The 21,398-nt window shown below is 56.5% G+C and overlaps 2 protein-coding genes across 6 annotated transcripts; both read left to right on the top strand.

Annotated features, from left to right (window-relative positions):
• Positions 1-638: 638 nt before the first annotated feature.
• Positions 639-5,257, top strand: RIPK3 (receptor interacting serine/threonine kinase 3). Its single transcript, XM_007180844.3, is given in 13 exon segments — positions 639-706; positions 947-1,087; positions 1,236-1,542; positions 2,044-2,189; positions 2,315-2,361; positions 2,564-2,650; positions 2,653-2,694; positions 2,697-2,729; positions 2,840-2,925; positions 3,161-3,520; positions 3,664-3,724; positions 4,275-4,424; positions 5,049-5,257. Coding segments are annotated over 13 exon segments (1,689 nt in total). The 5' UTR covers positions 639-686.
• Positions 5,258-5,631: 374 nt separating this feature from the next.
• Positions 5,632-21,319, top strand: ADCY4 (adenylate cyclase 4). Of its 5 annotated transcripts, none has more exons than XM_007180640.2 (26): positions 5,632-5,703; positions 5,995-6,199; positions 8,020-8,217; positions 8,331-8,492; positions 9,116-9,265; positions 9,709-9,857; positions 9,934-10,045; positions 10,775-10,902; positions 11,038-11,196; positions 11,452-11,584; positions 11,782-11,955; positions 14,473-14,516; positions 14,652-14,738; positions 14,917-14,986; positions 15,311-15,408; positions 16,084-16,168; positions 16,277-16,414; positions 17,063-17,173; positions 17,447-17,631; positions 17,832-17,916; positions 18,390-18,548; positions 19,821-19,967; positions 20,258-20,365; positions 20,483-20,597; positions 20,919-21,043; positions 21,128-21,319. In XM_007180640.2, the coding sequence occupies exons 2-26, from the start codon at positions 6,041-6,043 to the stop codon at positions 21,278-21,280; spliced, it is 3,234 nt and encodes a 1,077-aa protein (XP_007180702.2). In that variant the 5' UTR covers positions 5,632-5,703; positions 5,995-6,040; the 3' UTR covers positions 21,281-21,319. The 5 variants fall into 5 exon arrangements, with proteins under 5 accessions (XP_007180702.2, XP_007180701.2, XP_007180703.2 ...); XM_007180639.2 differs by having other exon boundaries at positions 9,020-9,265; XM_007180641.3 differs by lacking the exons at positions 20,919-21,043; positions 21,128-21,319 and having other exon boundaries at positions 9,020-9,265; positions 20,185-20,365; positions 20,483-20,574.
• Positions 21,320-21,398: the final 79 nt, after the last annotated feature.

Here is a 21,398-nt window from a genome sequence, read left to right as displayed (position 1 = left end):
CTATGTGAAAATAGCAAAGCTTGATGGTTCAGAGCCAGGCTTGGAGGTCAGTTCCACACACGCTTGGGCCAGGTACTTACACTATCCGTGCTTCCGTTTCCTCATCTATAAAGAAGTAACAAAAGCAGTACCTATCTCCTTAGGGTTGATGTGAGAATTACATAAACTAATCTATAATATGTACCTCCTACATGGTGAGCTTTAGACACGTGTTAGCTATGATCTTAAGGCAGCTGTGGGAGAGCAGAAGTTTAGGACCATAATGTCCTCCTCAGCACCATCTCCCCCCAGTCCTCACCATCCCAGGCTTGGCGGTGGAGCTGGGAATCCTGAGGGAGAAGGGAGAGACGCCACCTTAGAAGGCGGTTGATTGTGGGTTCCTAGAAGGTGAGGACTCCTTCCGTGGCGCCCTACATACCCAGTGACAATGAACCCGGCCTTGGCACCCGAGGAACAGCACTAGCTTCCGTTCTGCACCCCACCGGCACCCCCTTCCCCCCGCCCCCGAGGGCGGGACTGCAGAGGCTTCCGTCAAAGAAGGAAGTGGTTCAGGCAGTGTAGAGAAAGCAACCCGGGAAGCGGAATCCGTGCAGTGGCCTGGAGATTGACCCCTTTCCCGGCCCCCAACCCCTCTTCCATCCGTGTGGGCTCGCAACTTCCAGAAGCTTCTCGCACCTTCCAGCCTGATGTCTTGTGTTAAGTTATGGTGAGTGGAGAGTGAGATATGGTTCCGCAGCCACACGCACACACACACACACACACACACGGCACCCACGGACTCGCTCACAGAACGTGCCAAGGCCAGGGCACAGTGGGGCTCACAGGGGAGGCTGGGGATTGAACTGACTGAGACGAGCTGAGTCACGGGGCCTGGGGGGTGGGGCGGTGCGGAGAGCCGCGCGGCCTTGGGGCCCTGGCCAGCGGGTGATGAGGCCCCCTCTCTCAGGCACAGCGGTACCTCAGCCCCGCTGGTGCCCATCGAGGAAGTGGAGAACCCGGAGTTCATGGGCAAAGGCGGATTTGGCGCTGTCTTCCGGGCACAGCACAGGACTTGGGGTTTGGAAGTGGCGATGAAGATCGTGAACTCGTGTGAGTGCCCAGAGCCACTTGCAGGCGGGTGTCTGGTCTGGGAGGCTGGGCGGAGGAGGAGGGGCCGCTGTGTGGCAGGGCCTGAGTGCGGAAGGGAAGGATCTTCCCAGGAGGGAGCTCGACTCCAAGCCTCTCCTGAGTGCCAGCCGGCGATACAGGGAGGTGAAGGCCATGGCAAGCCTGTGTAACAATCATGTGCTGCCCCTGCTGGGGGTCACAAAGAAACTGGAGTGGGAGTACGTGTCTGGGCCGGCTCTGGTGACTCAATTCATGGAGAACGGTTCCCTGGCGGTGCTGCTACAGCCCCAGTGCCCAAGGCCGGGGCCGCTCCTCTGCCACCTGCTGCAGGAGCTGGTGCTCGGGATGTGCTACCTGCACAGCCAGAACCCCATGCTTCTACACCGGGACCTCAAGCCCCCCAACGTCCTATTGGACTCAGAGCTGCATGCCAAGGTCAGCGCATCCATTATGCAGCCCAACCCCTGGACGAGGTCCTGCCCCAGAGCTGCTCCAGCCCCACCCACTGGACAGAGGACCTGCTGCAGCCCTGTCTTCTGAATACCCTCAGCATCTCCCTCTGGACACAGGGCTGCCCAAGTTGTCAAGGCTCATCCAGGAGCTTTAGCCCCTGCCATACCAGGTGATAGAGGCCTTGGCCAACATGGTCAGTTCCATGGGTCCACCCCACGGGGCCCTCCAAAGACCCGTGGCTGACCTAGTCCAGGAGACTCAGACCTTGACCCAGCCCCATGGAGCAGGGACCCAGACCTCCAACCAGGAGCCCCACTGGTCCTACCATTCCGCTAACCCTCCACACCCCCTTTACAAGGCTGGGACCATAATATCTGTGCAGGCACGGAAGGGCCTGCACCTTCTGTGGGGGAGAGGAAAGGATTCTGGAGGCTGCTAGGCCCTGTCCATCCCCTATCTCCTCCTTCTTATCTCCTTTTGCAGCTGGCAGATTTGCACCTGTCCACGTTTCTGGGAGGCTCACAGTCAGGGGCAGGATCTGGGGAGTCAGGGAGCACCCCAGCTTACTTGGCCCCAGAACTGTTGGCTGATATAAACTGGAAGGCCTCCATGGCCAGTGATGTCTACAGGTAAGGTACCCACTCCAAACATACATCCCCAATTTCTACACCTCTCTGGGTCCTTCTAAGGGATGGTATATGGAAAGGAGTCTTGTCAGCAGTTGGGTCAGGCCTCAGCTTTATGTCTCCTGCAGCTTCGGGATCCTAATGTGGGCAGTGCTAGCCGGAAGAGAAGCTGAGAGTAAAACTCTAGGCAGACTCTGGGATCCTTCACCTCAGGTGCCCCCTCCCCCAAACCCCCAATCCCCAAGCCCTCCTCTTCCTGTTTACCTGCTCAGACGGCCCTACTCCCTCCTCACATCTCCTACACTCCCTGCCCCTTTCCGTGATGGTGCAGGTGGCCTTCATACTCTGAATGCCTTCTCCTCACACCCACACCCCAGTAGTGGACCATAAATCACTGCTGCGGGAAGCAGTGTGTGAGAGGCAGATCCGGCCTGCATTGACTGAGCTGCCCCAGTCTGGCCCTGAGATCCTGGCTTGGAAGTACTGAAGGATTTAATGCAGCACTGCTGGAGCACGAGCCCCAGAAGAGGCCCTCCTTCCAAGGTGCGCTGGCCATTTAGCTGGCAGTTGAGGTAGGCCTGGATCTGTCAGCAGAGGCTTTTCGCTGGAAAAGAAGTTTTGCTCACCTGCCACCCACTCTGCCTTCTCTACAGAATACCGACCAAACACCCAGAAAGTCCTCGACCTGGTAAAGAAAGGAGATGTATCTGGTAAAAAGATGAATGCTGCAGTCTCCACGGTGAGTGCCCAACGCCCTCACCCCACCTAGGAGCTGGGCAGGATGGCACAACGTGGCTCCCTTGGCCACCCAATGACTCCCCACTGACCACTGTTCTCTAAGCCTTGACTCTCGTCCCCAGTGTCCCCGCCCCATCCCTGAGTTCCCAGGCAACAGATATGGACCAAGAGACTCCTCCCTTGGGTTTGCTCTGGCTCTCCCACCTCCATGCCCAGCCAGCTCCCCATCCTTGCAGGTAAAGGAGTTCCTGTCTGAGCACAGGGGCAGCAACAGGTTGTTGTCTGTCCTCAAGCCAGGCCCGGAAAGTACAGAAATGAATGGCCCTGGGGGAACCACAGGAAGCCATGATTCCATGGCCTCTGAAATGATGAACCTGAATCTGGAGGGGTACCCCAGGTCTGTTCCTGAAAAATGTACAAACCTTCCTGAGAGCATCAGGGCCCAGAGAGGGCAGGTTCAGCCTGCCTGGACAGCAGAGACCTCTTCAGATTCAACAGCCTGACCTCCTCAAAATCCAGAGACCTTACCTGTCAAAAACCAGAAGCCCAGCCCCACCTCAGCTTGGACCCCAGGTCCTGGACCCCAAGGGTATCAGGTGAGACATTGGTAGGACTAGAGAATGCACTAAGACTCCTGTAAATCCTGTCCCCTTGCTAGGGGAGACTTGGGGTTGAGGGGGTCTGCAGTAGGGGAACAAGGCCCAGGACAGGGGGCCTGAGAGCCCTGTGTTGTTTGCAGGGGGCTGAGAGACGTGACACCAACTGGCCTCCCAGGGCGCCAGGGCCAAATCCAGTACCAGGTACCCACTCCCCACTCCTTCCTCCTTCCTTTCCCCTGCTCAATTCTTCCACCAGCTTCTTCCTCAAGACCGAATATAGATCCAGGGTACTTGGGGAGGGGAATGAGAAAGGGCTAGAGGCCACCTAACCCAACTTTCTCATTTTATAAATGAAGAAACTGACATCCACTGAGGTCACACAGCAAAGCTTGGATTTGCCCCTGAGCCTTCTGACTTTCCCCAACACCAGCTCTGTGAACCCCTGAATTCCATTCCATTGTTGCCATGTATGCCCAGAGGGTTTCCCATCAGAAAAGACCCCAAATATCAGAGTCTCAGATGTTAGTTGCCACTCCTCTTGAGCTTCTGCAAACCCAATTCTGAAGGTGCAGCCTGAAGAGGAAGGCTGAAGGCACACCTTGACCCAGTCACTGGCAGGCCCAGAGACCCCATACTTGCATTTCCCCAGGGTGAACACGAGGTGCCACTGCCTCTCCACCCTGCTGCTCCTCCTCACTTTGAGTCTCGAGAGCGCTTAACCCTCCCATCGTCATCACTCTTTCTCTTAAAGGGCCACGGTTTCCTACCATACTTCATAGCCAAGGGGTACAGATTGGAAACAACATCCATATGATTATACAAGGAAGAACTGCCTCATCCGTGCAGGGCCTGGCACCTCGGGGCATGGATAGGGGCCCCCAGCGCACCCCCCAAGGAATAGGTTCGAAAGAAGGACGGCAAGAACCCGAACCCTGGGGTGGGCCACAGGGCTGGTATCATAATAGCAGGAATTGAAGCAGCTTCTAAACTGCCTCCTGGACTTGAGGCAGCTAGCCTAGACTTTCTCTGAGGGCCATCAGGCCTGCACCCGAACTGTCTTTGTGGCCCCAGGAGTCAATAAATGGGTGGAATTTTAACCAAAGCACCACGAATGAGGCTAAAGCTTCAGCCAGGGACGGGAAGAGACATAGATGAGAGGCGAGGGAGCTGACATCGAGGGAGTAGAAGGCACTGCGGTGTCTGGCTAGGGCCGGAAGCGGGATGCTGAGGGCTGTAGGTGGGCAGAGTTGTGGCACACAAGGTCAGGGCCCAGCTGGCCGCGGCAGGAAGGAATCCTGGAGGTCTGGCTCCTGGGCAGCTCTAATCTCAGGGCAGAGCACTTCCTGTAGAGCAGGCCCAGACCCCACCCTAAACCAAACCCTGAGGACAGAGGCTGTGATCCTGCCACCACATTTTCTCTGGTCTGTGGAGACTTGGCAGTGGAGTCCTGGGGAGGGGGCTCGCCATGGGAATTCGCAGACCCCAGCACACCTTTGCCCTGCATGATGCCCCTCGTCTCTCGTAGGTCAGCCCCCATACTACCACCTCCCTCCGCTGCATACACCCATGCACACATTGCTTCCGTGGAGGCACTGGAACCCTTTGATTCTCAGCTGGTGTCTGGGAGTGGACAGCGACGGCTCCACAAAGCTACACGCAGATGTGCCTCTCCCCTGGAGCTGGACACCACTGGAGTATGGACCACTCAGATATGGCCACAGCGCTGCCATCTAGGCTGGAGGGGCAGGGAATGATCGCCTCCCCTCCTGACCTACAACCTCGCCCCCAAATGACACCCTGTTCTTCTTGCCTGCATCTTTGCCAGCCTTCGCTCCAGCCCACCCTCAGTCTCCCCACATCCAAGGTTCTGAACCCATTTTGACACTTGACGCTTGGCTCAGCCCATCCCACCCCTTACGTCTCCCCCGTGGTCCGCATTCCTCTTCCTTGAGGGGGCAGATGTGGGGAGGCTGTGGAGTCCGGAGAGACAATCAGAGTGGGGGAGGAGGCCTGCGGAGTCCGGCTAGGGCACAGGAAGGGCCGGGCTGTCCCACCGGGGAAGTGGGAGGACGCCGAGGCGCCGGGAGGGAAGTGCCTGTTGCCCGGGGCTCAGAGCTAATAGCCTAGCAGCCCGTGCGACTCCAAAACCTGCCCTGGGGTTAGCCCGTTCAGCTGCGGCAGTGAGTTGGGGGAAAGGGGGTAGCCGGGGCTCCTTTGCTTCAACCCTAAATCCTGTGCCCCTGGCTTTTGCTAGAGCACCTCTGCAGTCTGGGTTTGAGGAAGGAGGAGCAAAGGATTGAGCAGTCTCTTCACTGCCAACTGGGAGAAGGCAGGGAGGCCACAGGGAGTGCCTGGGAGGAGGTGGGATAGGGAGGTTGGGAGGTCCGGCGCAAGTGGCTTGGACCCGGCGAGAACGGCACAGCTGGGGCTGGCTGGGGCCTCAGACAGTAACCCACCCTGGCCCTCCTCAGCCCCAGGGGTCACCCCAAGGCGGTGTAGCTCTGGGCAGGGGAGACCATGGCCCGCCTCTTCAGTCCGCGGCCGCCTCCCAGCGAAGACCTCTTCTACGAGACCTACTACAGCCTGAGCCAGCAGTACCCACTGCTGCTACTGCTGCTGGTGATCGTGCTCTTCGGGCTCTTGGCGCTGCTCGCTGTTGCCTGGGCCAGTGGCAGGGTGAGTGGGGTGGGGAGGGAGTGGGGCTCTGGTGCAGGGTGCCTCCTCGGGGACAGCGGGAGGGTCACTGCCTCAGGGGCATTTTCAGGGTTGGGACTTGTGGGTCTTCTTTTCTTTTTTTTCTGGCCGCGCCTTGAAGCATGTGGGATCTTAGTTCCCGACCAGGGATCAAACCCACGGTCCCTGCATTGGAAGCACGGAGTCTTAACCACTGGACACCACCAGGGTAGTCCCACGTGGATCTTCTTTTCAATGTGCTTTCTTGGCTGGGACCCGGGAAACAAGTGCTAGACCTTGCTAGGAACTGCAGTGACCCTGCACAAGTCACTCTGCCTCTCTGGGCCACAGTCTCCGGGTCTACACAAGGAGATAGCTGAGCCCTCGATGCTTCTAATTTCTCTGCAGGTACTGACAGACCTCAGACCTTACAAGCTTCTGTGATCTACTGGTCCTAGAATAAATCCAACACCGGAATTTCCAGTTTTCCGGCGCGGGGTGGGGGAATTACACTGGGCCCCGTGGGAATCTGCTTCCTGGTTTTCTTTCCCTCTTAGGGGCCGTGGGGCAGTTGTACCCACGGAGTCCCAGAAGACACTTTACATCCCACTCTCATTTAGTTCCAAAATGAACCCGTTTCCAGTTTCTTTTGTGGGGGGAAAGGGGACCTTCAATTCCACTTCTGGAAGTATCCTGCTCCAAGTTTTCTTTTCACATTTCGGAGGCAAGGTGGGAAAACCACTGGATGTGACCAATCCTTGCCCGTCCTACTCCAAGTCCAGGAAGAGGTGGGGACAAACGGTGGAGACCGGGGTGGGAGTGGGGGGCTTCTACGCTTTGAGGTGATGGCGAGATCCAGCTCCCAGGCAGCCGAGGGAGGTTTGGGCGCCCCCCTGCCCAAGCTCTGCTGTTGGGGGGGTGGGGGGGTGGGGCCTGAAACTCCAAGCCTTGGCCCCGGGCAGGGAATCTCCCCAGCAAATTGGCCAGATTTGGATACACTCATGCCTAAGTGCCTTCTGTGAGCTGGAATTTCTCACTTGCTTTGGGATCCCAGGTGGGGGTGGGAGGGGTGCTTTAGTTCCGATTTGACAGGTGAGAAAACTGAGGCTCAGAAAGCTCCTGGATTCACAAATGGCCAATATGAGGTTGGAGCCAGGTCTTCTGGGTAGATGGCCCAAGGTTCAGTCCCCCTGCAGCATGCCAGTGAGATAGTAGGTTGAATCACAGGAGACTGCTGGCTCTCATAGCACAGGGAGATCAGCTCGGTGCTTTGTGACCACCTAGAGGGGTGGGATAGGGAAGGTGGGAGGGAGATGCAAGAGGGAGGGGATATGGGGATATACGTATGCACATAGCTGACTCACTTTGTTATACAGCAGAAACTAACACAACATTGTAAAGCAGTTATACTCCAGTAAAGATGTTAAAAAAGAAAAAAGATGAGAGGCCCGCGCACCGCAATGAAGAGTGGCCCCCGCTTGCCGCAGCTACAGGAAGCCCTCACACAGAAACGAAGACCCAACACAGCCCAAAAATAAATAAATAAATAAATAAATAATAATTTAAAAAAAAAAGAAAAAAGAGAGAGCGGGAGAAGGCAGCATCTTAAACTCAAAAAAAAAAACCAAACAAACAGATTATCAGCAATTTCATGTGGTTCAACCTAATATGAATGGCAAGTGAAGGTGCCCTACCTGCTTTTCTTACTTGGGTTTGAAACAGTTTTCAGAACGGGTCTGAGGGACTGCCCACTCCTCCTCTCCTTGGACAAGCTCCCGAAACTCCACACCCCAATCTTGCCTCATGTACCCCCTCCCCCGCAGGAGCTGGCCTCAGACCCGGGCTTCCTGACCACTATGCTGTGTGGGCTGGGCGGCTTCTCGCTGCTGCTGGGCCTGGCTTCCCGCGAGCAGCGACTGCAGCGCTGGACGCGTCCCCTGTCGGGCCTCGTGTGGGCAGCGCTGCTCGCGCTAGGCCACGGCTTCCTCTTCACCGGGGGCGTGGTGAGCGCCTGGGACCAGGTGAGGCAGGCCGAGCAGTGGGGAGGGGACTCCCGGGCCTCCAACGCGCACCCAGGCCCCGAGGAGCAGCGCAGCAGTGTAAGCGTGCAACTTCCCGCGCCCGTCTCCCCCAGGTGTCCTTTTTCCTTTTTGTCATCTTCACCGTGTATGCCATGTTGCCCTTGGGCATGCGGGACGCCGCCGCCGCGGGTCTCGCCTCTTCACTCTCACACCTGCTGGTCCTCGGGCTGTATCTTGGGCCTCAGCCGGACTCACAGCCCGCGCTGCTGCCGCAGGTGAGCACGCACGGAGCACAGGCTGCGTCCGCGGCTGGCTCCGCTGGGCGCTACTTGCTACCTCTGGGCATTCACCAACCGTTTGATGATCTGTGACTCCAAGGCAGGGCGCAACGCTGGGCGCAGGGCACAAACACAGGCCCCGACCGTGCCCTCGTGGAGCTGGTACACAGCGCAGCGCGATGCCTGCAAACGCCAGAAGAGGGCTCTGGGCCCACGGGGAAGGGAGTTCGCCAGGGGACCGGGGTGGTGGGGACAGATGGGGATGACGGAACCATCACAGAGAATGTAAAAATTGGAGCTTGAGTAGTGTTGTGCTGCGGCGCGGGTGGGGATGGTGGAGTGGTATTCCCAGCAGGGGAAACATACGTGCAAAGGTTTCCAGACCTAAGAGGCCGTGTTGGTGCAGCAGTCAAGAGTCTGCTTGGGGCGGGGTGGGGGGGGGCGGAGAGGGAGGAGAAGTGCCCCCTATGGGACCCACAGTGTGGCACCCGTTGCCTCGAAATACTTCGGTCTCTTAACTGCAGAGTCCTCCTCAGCCCTCTCAGAGACCAATCCAGCTACACACAATAGCTCCCCGACCCCAGGGTCCAGCGCCCTCTGAGGCTGACCCTTCCGCACAGCTGGCGGCAAACGCGGTGTTGTTCCTGTGCGGGAACGTGGCCGGAGCATACCACAAGGCGCTGATGGAGCGCGCCCTGCGCGCCACGTTCCGGGAGGCGCTCAGTTCCCTGCACTCCCGCCGGAGACTCGACACCGAGAAGAAGCACCAGGTCCGCCGGGCCCGGGAGGCCGGGAGAGACCGGGGCTCGGGGAGAGGAGTTGTTTAGATCACACAACCGGGCTCTGGAAGCTGAATGACTTTGGGCGGGTCGCTTGACCTTCTGTTTCCTCCTTTGTAAAATGTGGCTATCACCCACCTTGGAAGGCCGCTGTGAGGCTCAAGCAAACTGAAGCTTGTGAAAGCATTTTAGAACGTTGTGATACTAAACGAAGGGCTCTAATTCCGGTATTGGTGTTGGAAGTTCAGTCCCTAAAGGTGATCAGTGCAGGGCAGGGGTGGAGCCCGGCTGTAGGTGGTGGGGAGGACCTGGGCCAGCGCCCTGGGGAACACCTCTGGGGCTGGGGAAGTCTGTGGGCTCCTAAGGGTTTGGGGGGGCTGAGGCTCCTGGTTTTGGGGGGTAGGAGTGTCGGTGCTCATAGTCACCTCCCCCAGGAACACCTTCTCTTGTCCATCCTTCCTGCCTACCTGGCCCGAGAGATGAAGGCGGAGATCATGGCACGGCTGCAGGCTGGACAGGGGTCACGGCCAGAGAGCACCAACAACTTCCACAGCCTCTATGTCAAGAGGCACCAGGGAGTGAGGTATAAGGAAGGATGGCAGACGGGAGGGAACGTGGGCTGAGACGCCAGCCCCACTGATGCGGTCTGCCCTGCCCAGCGTGCTGTATGCTGACATCGTGGGCTTCACGCGGCTGGCCAGTGAGTGCTCCCCTAAGGAGTTGGTGCTCATGCTCAACGAGCTCTTTGGCAAGTTCGACCAGATCGCCAAGGTCAGAGGGGGCTTCCTTCCCCACCTTCAAACTCCCCACCCTGGAGAGCCCCTTCCGAGGGAAAGTCCTGCCTTATAAGATCCCAGTCCCACTTCCAAGTCCTTGTGGGCTCCCAGATACTCCACTGCAGGTAGGAGACCCTCTCAAATATCCCCAGGTATGGAACTGCTCACTGCACATCTCAAACCTGGAGGGACCTTTCAACATCCTCACAGATGCCCCAACCACAACACCCCCAAACAGGCTCTGAGCCCCAGCATAGGTGTCTCTGGACACTGCAACCAAATCTAGATAGATTTTTCTGATGCACTAACATTAGGAGGCCCTTCCAAGGGAAATCTCTGCCCTCTGCATCCTCAGCCCAGCTACCTTCTCAGTCCCCAGGGATGCCCCTAAGCAACTTAATCTTGAGTGTCCCCCCCCCAAAAAAAACCCTCAATCCTGAGGTGACTTTCATACGCTCAAATCTGGATACACGCTACACATGCCAAAGCTGGAGAGAGCCACAGACATCCCAACCTTTCAGAAGCCCTTCTGAGAAAGACACCCACATAGGAGACCTCAGCCAGCCCTGTATCAAGTTAAGAGAGTCCCTAGACCTGACATAGACAATCCCAACCTCAGAAGTTCTTCAGGAATACCACATTTGCTCCCACTTTTCCCAACTCCCTCCTGCCTACTTTGGTCACTAACCAGGTGCCCCCCTCCCCCTGTACACCCTTCCCCCAGGAGCATGAATGCATGCGGATCAAGATCCTGGGAGACTGTTACTACTGTGTCTCTGGGCTGCCGCTCTCGCTGCCGGACCACGCCATCAACTGCGTGCGCATGGGGCTGGACATGTGCCGGGCCATCAGGTCAGCTGGGGTGGGCAGGATGGATGTGGGGTGGAGGCAGATAGGGTAGTGGAAGTCATCCTGGAGAGAGGGAGGGGTGCTGCATGGGTAGGGCTGAAGGCAGCACTCAGACTGTTCTCCACACACTCTGCTCAGGAAACTTCGGGCAGCCACTGGCGTGGATATCAACATGCGTGTGGGTGTGCACTCGGGCAGCGTGCTCTGCGGAGTCATCGGGCTGCAGAAATGGCAGTATGATGTCTGGTCCCATGACGTCACTCTGGCCAACCACATGGAGGCGAGTGGAATGCCAGGGTGAGAGCTGGGGCTCTAGCAGGCTATAGCAAGAGCCCAGTCAGGTCTCCCACATGCCTGGTTTTCATAGTTCTTTAAAATGGGCACGTTCCCAAGTGGGAGATCAGGGAGATCCTGGGGTACAGGGAGGGGAGCTGGGAGACACCTCCTGTAGCACAGGGCCTTGCTTGAAGTCAGACCTCCAGGAATGATCCTCGAAAGAAATGAGAGATTTGGAAGCCCTCCCTCCTGCTTCCCACTGCCCCCTCCTTCCAGACGAGTACATATCACAGGGGCTACGCTGGCACTGCTGGCAGGGGCTTATGCTGTGGAGGATGCAGCCATGGAACACGGGGACCCATACCTTCGGGAGCTAGGGGAGCCGACCTACCTTGTCATCGATCCCCGGGTAAGAGCGCAGCCTGGACCCCATGGGCTGCCCACCCTAACCATCCACAGCCAATGGGCCTGATCTCTTCCGTGCCAGAGATGGAGCTCCTGGGTTCTGAAGTGTTTATCGTGGGGGAGGGAACACAAGCCTTTAAAGGGTGTGGGGAGAATGGGGAAGGGTCTGTGATCTTGACTCTCAGCCCTCATGTGCCCCAGGCTAAGGAGGAGGACGAGAAGGGCACTGCAGGCGGGTTACTGTCCTCTCTTGAGGGCCCCAAGATGCGTCCATCACTGCTGATGACCCGCTACTTGGAGTCCTGGGGTGCAGCCAAGCCTTTCGCCCACCTGAGCCATGTGGAGAGCCCTGTGTCCACCTCCACCCCTCTCCCGGTACGTGCACCTCCTTCATGAGCCCAGCACTTACGTAAACCCACCCCCATTGCCCACTTCCAGCCCCTCCCGCCCCCACCACCAGTGAGTCACTTGACATCACAAGGTCCCGAACTTTCTGGTCACCCTAGTTACTGGTTCAGGACCTTCCTTGCCCTTCTTTCCAGAGAAAGGGCAAAAATGAGTGCCCTCTGAGCTCAGCTCAGAGAAGACCCAAGATCCCACAGACACCATGTCCCTTGCTCCCCAGCCTCTGCTCAGGAAAGCCCCTTCCCCTGGTACCATACTTCCTCCTCACTCTGAGGCCAGTGCTGCACACCTATTCCCACCAGGAAGTGTCTCTGTTTAGCTCAGTCCTGTGACTGCACGCTCTCTTCTTCAGTCCCCCCTGGGACCGGGAAGGCGGGGCCAATCACTTGTTGCCCCAACTCTCCAACACTTGTACGCAGATAAAATGAGGTGACAGTGAAAATCTCTCATGGCCTTGAAGAAGGAAATCACCATGAGTGGGCGGGATGGGGGAGGGAGAGAGGGGAGCCGGCCTACCCCTCATCTGGGGAAGTTAGGGCAGGGCCAGTTACTGGCTGATCTATGCCTAGCACTTCAAGGTAGCCAGTGATTCACCAGCTGCTGGAGGAGCCTGGATCTCCTCCGCCGGCCAGCTCTTGAGGTTGGTACTTGATGACAAGCGGCCAGAACCCTCTCATGCAGGGACCCAGGCCATGTCCCTAAAGGCTTGCCCTGGGATTAGATTCCTCAGCCCGTTCTCCTCCATTTTACCCAATCTGCCCAAAACCTGTTCAGCATTCCCAACCACCTATCCACAGATCTTCCCAGAATCTTCTCTACCAGGTAGACCTGCTTGAATCTATGGGGTGACTACAGAGTACCCTTTCTGTGTCCCATCCCCACTCCTCTCCCATCCAGCAGGAAAGCAGGTCAGAGATCAGTGAACAGCGGGGAGCGGGGAGGTGGGGGGGACCTTGGCAGCAGTGGCTCAGTGGCTGAGTGCTTAATTTCAAGCCTCAGCATGGGGAATGGGAGCAGTCAGAAGGCTAAGCTGGCAGGATGGAGAGGAAGAAAGAGCCCAAGACCCAGCTGACTATTGCAGGATGAGACCTCCCAGTGGGGGTGGGGTAGAAAGGGGTTTGCCGGGAGCCCAGGGGCTGTAAGACAATATTGGGTGCAATCCCCGTGGTGGGGATGCCCCCCCGAACCCATGCCAGAACTCCCCAACCCCCTACTGGCATGCAGGCTAAGAAGTTCAGGGCAGAGTGGGAATCCCTTGCTCTAAGGTATCTCCTGAGGCAGGACCTCACCAGCCCAGAGACTCCCTTCTCAGCCCCTGATATCCCAGGGTCTTATTCAAATGTTAGGAATCCTGAGAATCACACTTAGCCTACTAGTAAACAATGCGGAACTTTGGGGTGGTGGGATGGTGTTTGTGTGGTGGCTACCATCCTTCCATTCCTTCCTTCCTTCCACCGTCTTTGAGCACCTACTATGTTGCAGGCACTAGGTTAGTTCTTGAGAAGACAGAAATGAATAAGATGTTTTCCCTGCCTTCAGATAACTTATAGGCATGGGGCCCGGGATGGGGGGCGCAGGTAGGTAGTCTGATAAAGGTGAGGATCAGGCATAGATGCATAGATGGCCCCATGCCTAGAACATACCTCTCAGTCGCTCTCTGTCTCTCCCTCTCTGCTCCTCTCACATACACAAGGTTTTGGTTTGGGGGATGATGTGGCCCCCTGTGACCCTGCTTCCTTCACATGAGCCAGGCAAGTGGGGAAGGACGGTCACCATACATCTTCGCCCCCTTCCTTGGCGCTTGTCTTCACCTGCTTGCGTGCTCCTTCTCACATCTCTGCACACATTGCGTATTCCTTTCGGTGCAGAAGAGAGTGACTGTAACCAGGTTTGTTTCTCTTCCTCTTTCCCTTTCTTCTCCATTTTCGTTTCCCTCCCTCACCACCTCCCAGCTCAGCCTGACCATCACTAAAGGGCAGAGGAGATTCAGAGTGTTCTGCATCGCCATTCCAGTTTCAACCAACAGGGATTTTTTTGGCATGGGGTGATAGGCAAGTCACTGCCTTTGGAATCTGTTGCAGTCTTTAGGGAAGATGAGACAAGGAATCAACAGCCACTCATGCCTACAGAGGATCCAGGGTTGCCTCCTAAGTGATAGAAACTATGAGGAAATCAGAGAGTATAGACACTCTGGGAGTCCGAAGAGTCAGGAGGAAGCTTGAAGAAGTAAATGTGGTTCGAACCTTCCCTTGAGGGCAGGTGGGATTTGGTAGAGGTAGAGATGGAGATGGAGATAGAAATGGAGATATACAGAGAGAGATAGAGATAGAGAGAGAGAGTTCATTAGAGGCAAGGGAAGCAGCCAGGTCAAATGCTCAAGTCAAGGCCGGGTGTAGATGATGGAATGCCTCACTGCAGAGAGGCTCCGCCACGGTGGAGGATGCTCACCGTCTTTCGTCTTCCCCCATCCCTGTGTTCTCCCTGCAGGAGAAGGCCCTGTCTTCCTTCAGCCCCCAGTGGAGCCTGGACCGGTGAGGAGGCCTGAACAACTTTGACAGTGGGGCTGTCCCAGTGACCTACCTCCATCCTCCCTGGGGGGCTGTTCCTGCTTTGCCCAGGTGCTTTTGAGGATCTCCCTGGTGACAGGCTGGGCTCTCACTGTGCAGGAGCCGTACCCCCCGGGGACTAGATGATGAACTAGACACCGGGGATGCCAAGTTCTTCCAAGTCATCGAACAGCTCAACTCTCAGAAGTACGGAGAACAAGAGAGGGCTGGGAGGGCTGGAGGCCTGGGCTCATGTGGTAGAGGAGGGGTGGTAGGACCTGGAAGGAAGGGAGAACCTTCCCAGCTCTAGCCCTTCGGCTCACCTGACCACACCCTCCTCCCTGCCCCTTCCTCTTCCGGGCTTACTGCCCCCACCCTCCACCAGACAGTGGAAACAGTCAGAGGACTTCAACCCATTGACACTGTACTTCAGAGAGAAGGAGATGGAGAAAGAGGTAGCCTGGGGGGATGTCACCATAGGATCTCCCAACCTCAGTTCTTCCACCCTGGGGAGGGAGCAGGCCCTGTGGTCCCACCTCCCCTCCCCAGGTCTGCCCAGTTTGTGACCCTGGCGGGTGAAGGGCTCATACCCATCTATTGAATTACTGGGTGGTGATGGGAGGGAGGAGGGCAGCTCCTTGGGGAACAGGTAGAGGCTACCTGGGGCGGAACTGGAGGGGGGACAGTGAGGCTGGGGACCCACTCCTTGCCTGGGACTGACACCTTCAAGGTGATGGGCAGCACTGGAGCCCCATCTCCACCGACCCCCTCCCTTGCAGTATCGGCTCTCTGCACTCCCCGCCTTCAAATACTATGCAGCCTGCACCTTCCTGGTTTTTTTCTCCAACTTCATCATCCAGATGCTGGTGACAAACAGGTGAGAGACCCCTAGGCAAGGGAAGCCCTGATTCTCAAAAACAGACCCCCTGGCTCTTCCAGACCCCTGACCCACACTTTCTTCCCTTGCCCACTTCCCCTCAGCTCAGGGCACTGAGCCACAGAGGAAATGGAAATTTGTGGTCTGGGGAACTAGTAATCGTAGCCCTCATCTTACTGTCTTACATCCTGTGGACTTTCTATGTACCCCAAGCATTTTCACATACCTGTCTTTCAATTCTAACAACAGTCCCATGAAGGAGGTTTTGTTCCCATTGAGAAGTCCAAATCTCACAGCAAATGAGCTTAGAGAGTAGGTCCTCACTCCCAGTTCACTGCTAGGAGGGGTGAGGACTCATTCATTCAAAACTCAGCCAGATGAAAGAGCTTTGGCCTGAAAGCACAGAGACCAGTCTGATGCAGCCTCGGCCACTCTTGTGAGCCCCCTGTCCCCTTCCAATATTGTCCCTACCTTATCCCAATACTGTCCTAGACCCCTCAGCTTTCCCAGATCATCAGCATGTAATGCCTTTCATCAGCCTAGACCTCATCGGCAGCCGGTTCAGATCCCCAGGACCACTTTTCCCCATGTCTCCCAACCAGAATGAACAGCACCCTCCTAGCGCACAGAAAGCCTCTTCTGGCTCTTAAAGGCCTCACTCTTGTCTCTCTTTAGGCCCCCAGCTCTGACCATCACCTATAGCATCACCTTCCTCCTCTTCTTCCTCCTCCTCTTCGTCTGCTTCTCAGAGCACCTGACGGTGAGGTGGGCTCGGGGGCAGAGTGGCGAGCTGGGGCCCTGACCACACGACTTGGCCTACAGTGGGTGCCCCAGCCCCACGGCTAAGACTCCCATGCTCCTTCCACAGAAGTGTGTCTTGAAAGGCCCCAAGATGCTGCACTGGCTGCCCACACTGTCTGTCCTGGTGGCCACACGGCCTGGACTGCGAGTTGCCCTGGGCACCGCTACCATCCTGCTCATCTTCTCCATGGCCATTACCAGCCTGGTGAGAGAGAGGGGGCCCTATGCACCCCCATTAGGGCATGCTGGACCTGCCAGAGGCTGAAAGAGGACCCCTGGATTTGGGAGGACTGCTGGACTAAGGCCAGGGGATGCTGGAAATGTTGGACAAGTATAAAAGAAAATTATAGTCGCCCACAACCTACCACCTGGGCATAATCATTGTTAATAACACTTTGGTGGATATCCTTCCTATCTTTTTTCTATGTATGCAGACCTTCCTTACTTACCTTACTCTCTATGATTTTGTAAGCTGAGTTTGGCTGATTTTTCAGAACTTAGAATTGTTCCTAGAATTCTATCCCTGAAAAGCACCTTAGGAATCATCCCCCATCCAAGTTACAGAAGTAGAAGCTGGGGCCCAGAGAGGTTAAGTGGCTGGCAAAAGATCACACAGTGGATCCATGACAGACTAGTGCTCAGGACACCCACTCCCCCAGTCCCTGCCCCCGCCCCGCCCCCGCCAGCGAGGACCCCAGCGCTGAGGCTCCCTCACCAACCAGAGATAGCAGGCTCCGCCCCTTCGGAGGAGTCTTGGCCACAACTCATCCCTGGGTCAGCTGCAACCCGGCACAAGCCACCACTGTGCCCAAGGAACTGCCGGCCCGCCTCAGCTCCTCATCTCCTTCTGCAGGTCTTCTTACCGGCAGCATCAAACTGCCCTTTCCGGGCTCCCAATGTGTCCTCCACGGCTTCCAACCTCTCCTGGGAGCTCCCTGGGTCCCTGCCTCTCATCAGCGTCCCAGTGAGTATCCCTCACAGCCCTGAATCTCCTTCTCCAGAGCCTTCCTCCGCCCCTCCCCCACCCCCTTCGTTGAAGAACGCTTCATCCTGTGGACCGGGACAGATATAAGTCACACTTGGTGTGTGTGTGTGTATGGCCGACACCCTCTGCCTTCCTGATAGGACTGGACCCTGGGAGGGGCAGGACAGGAGCCCTGGGGTGTCCCCCGCCCCTGCCCCTGCCCCTGCCCGAGGGACATGCCCCACCTCCTGACCGCCCTGCCCGGGCCCGCAGTACTCCATGCACTGCTGCGTGCTGGGGTTCCTCTCCTGCTCCCTCTTCCTGCACATGAGCTTCGAGCTGAAGCTGCTGCTGCTCCTGCTGTGGCTGGCAGCCTCCTGCTCCCTCTTCCTGCACTCCCACGCCTGGCTGTCCGACTGTCTCATCGCCCGCCTCTATCTGGGCACCTTGGACTCCAGGTGCGCACGGCCGCTGCACAGGGGGGGCACAGGCTGCGATGGGACAGAGCAGAACTGTTTTCATCTCTTTGTCGGAACCACCCACAGGGCAAAAGGAGAGGGAGGCCGAGGGCTGCGTGGGCACTGGCGCGGGAGGTGCGGGGGAGAGGCCATCGAGAAGGGGCAGGGCAAAGGGAAGCCCTGATCTGTAGCCTCCTCAGGCCAGGGGTGCTGAAGGAGCCTAAACTGATGGGAGCGATCTCCTTCTTCATCTTCTTCTTCACCCTCCTGGTCCTGGCTCGGCAGGTAAGTCTCCCAGCTCAGCCCTCTGGGGCCTCCCTAGGAAGGGTGAGGCGGAGTCCCCATATATGTGGCTTAGTCTTTCCCTTATTCTCTTATTCCCTTTCCCTTATTCTCACCTCTCCAGAGTTGAGCCCAAAGAGTGTGTCCATTAGAAGCTTCTAAGTGAACCTTCCTGCTCCCTTTCTTTCTCCTTCACTCCCCGAGGGGAGCGCCCTCAAATTCTCCCCTCCCCTCCTCCCTCCCACCCCAGTCTAGGACAATCATGCTTAAGAAAAAATCTGCTGCCACTACTGTCCTCGCTAGTTTGAATCTAGATTCAAGGCAGTCTCCCCAGGGATAGTTGCACCTTAAGCCTTTTCTCTAAACTGGGGGTGTGGTATGGTTTTAAGCGTCATGGAGTGAGGGGTGAACACTCAGGAGCTGGGGCTCCCCCTGTACTGTGTGTCTTCCCATGACCCCCTGGTGACCCACCCCAGAATGAGTATTACTGCCGCCTGGACTTCCTGTGGAAGAAGAAACTGAGGCAGGAGCAGGAGGAGACAGAGACGATGGAAAACCTGACTCGGCTACTCTTGGAGAACGTGCTCCCCGCGCACGTAGCCCCCCAGTTCATCGGCCAGAATCGGCGCAACGAGGTGACTCCCCACCCCCAGCTCCTGAGCCCCAGACGATGAAAGTCTTGGCTTGGGCCATCCTCTCTGGACTCCTGTACCACGGGTTGGGTGGCTGCCCGAGCCCCTCTGCCTGTCAGGTGCCCCCATTTTCACAAGATCTTAGGCTCTGTCTTTGGTGAGCACAGAATATCCACATCCCAAGTTCTTGCTTGGAAGGAGTGTCCTCTCTAATGACCACTCTCTACACTTAAGAAGCCTCATTGCGTGTCAATGGGAATTGTGTGAAGGACACAGTACACCCATCTCTCTAGCCCTGCATTATCCAGTATGGTAGCCGTTAGCCTTGTGTGGCCATTTAAATTTAAATTAATTAAAATAGAAAATTCACTTCCTCGGTCACACTGGCCACGTTTCAGGTGTTCGACAGCTGCTTGTGGCTAGTGGCCACCATACTGGGCGGCACATATAATAGGCATTTCCATCACCACAGTAACTTCGGTTGAATGATGCTGCTCTAGATCCTCAAATATCTTGCTACAGTCAGAGGATCAGAAGGTCACTCACATATCCGCACCATCTTCTCTGTACCACCACCACCTCACACTGTCTGCTGTGGAAATGCTCTTGGCCTGTATCAAGAGGGTGTTAAGAGAAATGGCTCAGGGGCTATGTCGCAGCCTTGTGCCTCACCACATGCTCTCTGCTCTCAAGATCAGTAGTAGCTCTGCTTCTCCTGGTTTCTTCTCTTATAGACACTGGAAATCTGGTAACTGATCCTGTTTCTGTCTTCTCATTGGCTACTAGAAAGCTCAGAGCCAGAATCTAGGACTAATGAGGACTCCCCCTTCCCCTATTATTGCTCTTTTTTTTTTTTTTGAGTTTGAACAGCAAAATCCTTTTCTCAAAGTTCTGGAGGCTACTATTGCTTCATTTTATCTTCCAAACTGTAGCTATCTTTGTAAGCTGACTTAACTGACTTAACACTTCTCAGCAATAAGATAGGATATATGGATAATTCCCATGGACATGATCCCAGTTCCAAAAGAGACTCCCTTCACGTTGCTGTCAGGTGATCTTGACTCTGAACCTCTGTCTCTCCTGGAATTGCAATGAGACCCAATCTTTAACTCTTGAGTCACATCCCTGGGGTAACCTGGCCCTACCCCTCTCCTTCCTTCCCGATCCTTCTTAAAGCAAGGCGGAGGAGTGTTGACACAGGGAGGAGGACCCATGTAGACCCAGAAGGGGGAAGAATGTGGCATAGCCCCTTACCCCAACCTCCTGCCCTCCCAGGACCTCTACCACCAGTCCTACGAGTGTGTTTGTGTCCTCTTCGCCTCAGTCCCAGACTTTAAGGAGTTTTACTCTGAATCCAGCATCAACCACGAGGGGCTAGAGTGTCTGCGGCTGCTCAATGAGATAATTGCTGATTTTGATGAGGTGACAACTTGAAAGGTCCCCCCAGACCCTATGACCTGGATTCTAGAATTTCCCACTAGTCCCTCCTTCCACTTAGCTTTCCTGGCCATGAGGCCAATCCTCCCTCCCCAGTCCTCCTGCTCCTCCTCTGAACCCCCAGCTCTGCCCTCCCAGGCAACTCTGCCCACTACCAACTCTCCTCCTGCCACCATCCCTGACCCCACAACTGGTCCTTTAGCTTCCAAAATCCTGGGGCTGGGCTTCTGGGAGAGAGCAAGAGAGACTGGGGACACAGCCTCCTTTCCGTACAGCTGCTCTCCAAGCCCAAGTTCAGTGGGGTGGAGAAAATCAAAACTATCTGCAGCACCTACATGGCAGCTACAGGCTTGAACGCCACCTCCGGACAGGATGCACAGCAGGTACAGCATCCCTTCATTACCTACTAACCCTCGTCTGGGCTCTCATTGGTGGGCTCATAAGTGGGCCTTATCCCTGTGACCTCATTGATCCATCCTGGTGGGCCGGCCCTTTGCCAGGATGCTGAGCAAAGCTGCAGCCACCTTGGCACCATGGTAGAGTTTGCCGTGGCCCTTGGGTCTAAGCTGGACGTCATCAACAAGCACTCATTCAACAACTTCCGCTTGCGTGTGGGTGAGGACCCTCCCTTGCTGGGACAGTCTGGGACCTCCTCCTCACTTTCCCAAGCTCTCCCTCTCCCGAGTCCTTTGTTAGCTGCTCCCCAGCTCACCCCGGGAGCCCCCTCCAGACTCACCCCTTGGGATGGAGCATGAAGCCGCTGGGCCAGAAGCTATGAGATCCATCCAATTCTTTCCCTAAGCTGCACTCCTCCAGCCCCTCCTCCTTTCCTCCAAGGCCCCTAGGCCCTTCACCCTAGTTCCTTGAGCTTCATCTTCCCCTCCCCTTCCTCGAAATCCCCCCCTCAGGGCCCCTCTTTACCATACCTCTTGTCAGGGTTAAACCACGGACCTGTAGTGGCCGGAGTGATTGGGGCCCAGAAACCACAATATGACATCTGGGGCAACACGGTGAACGTGGCCAGCCGAATGGAGAGTACAGGCGTCCTGGGCAAGATCCAAGTGAGGGAGCCACATTGGAGGCATGGGGGAAGGGAGATAGGGATAGGGCCACTCCCACATTCCCTCACTCCCCTCCAATTGCAGGTGACCGAAGAGACAGCCTGCGCCCTGCAGTCCTTAGGCTACACCTGCTACAGCCGGGGCATCATCAAGGTCAAAGGCAAAGGGCAGCTCTGCACCTACTTCCTGAACACAGATTTGACACGAACTGGACCTCCCTCGGCCACCCTAGGCTGAGAACCCCACCCCCTCCTCCCACCTATAAGATCCTCAATAAAGATACTCTGGTATGTCTGGGTTAGAATTGATGTCAGAAGCTACTAGTATATCTGGGGAGCATCTTCTCCTCGCCTCT

This window comes from Balaenoptera acutorostrata, chromosome 3 (genome assembly GCF_949987535.1).
Source record: "Balaenoptera acutorostrata chromosome 3, mBalAcu1.1, whole genome shotgun sequence".
NCBI lineage: Eukaryota > Metazoa > Chordata > Mammalia > Artiodactyla > Balaenopteridae > Balaenoptera > Balaenoptera acutorostrata.
Note: the sequence above shows the minus strand (reverse complement) of the source record. Positions and strands in the feature narration are given on the sequence as shown.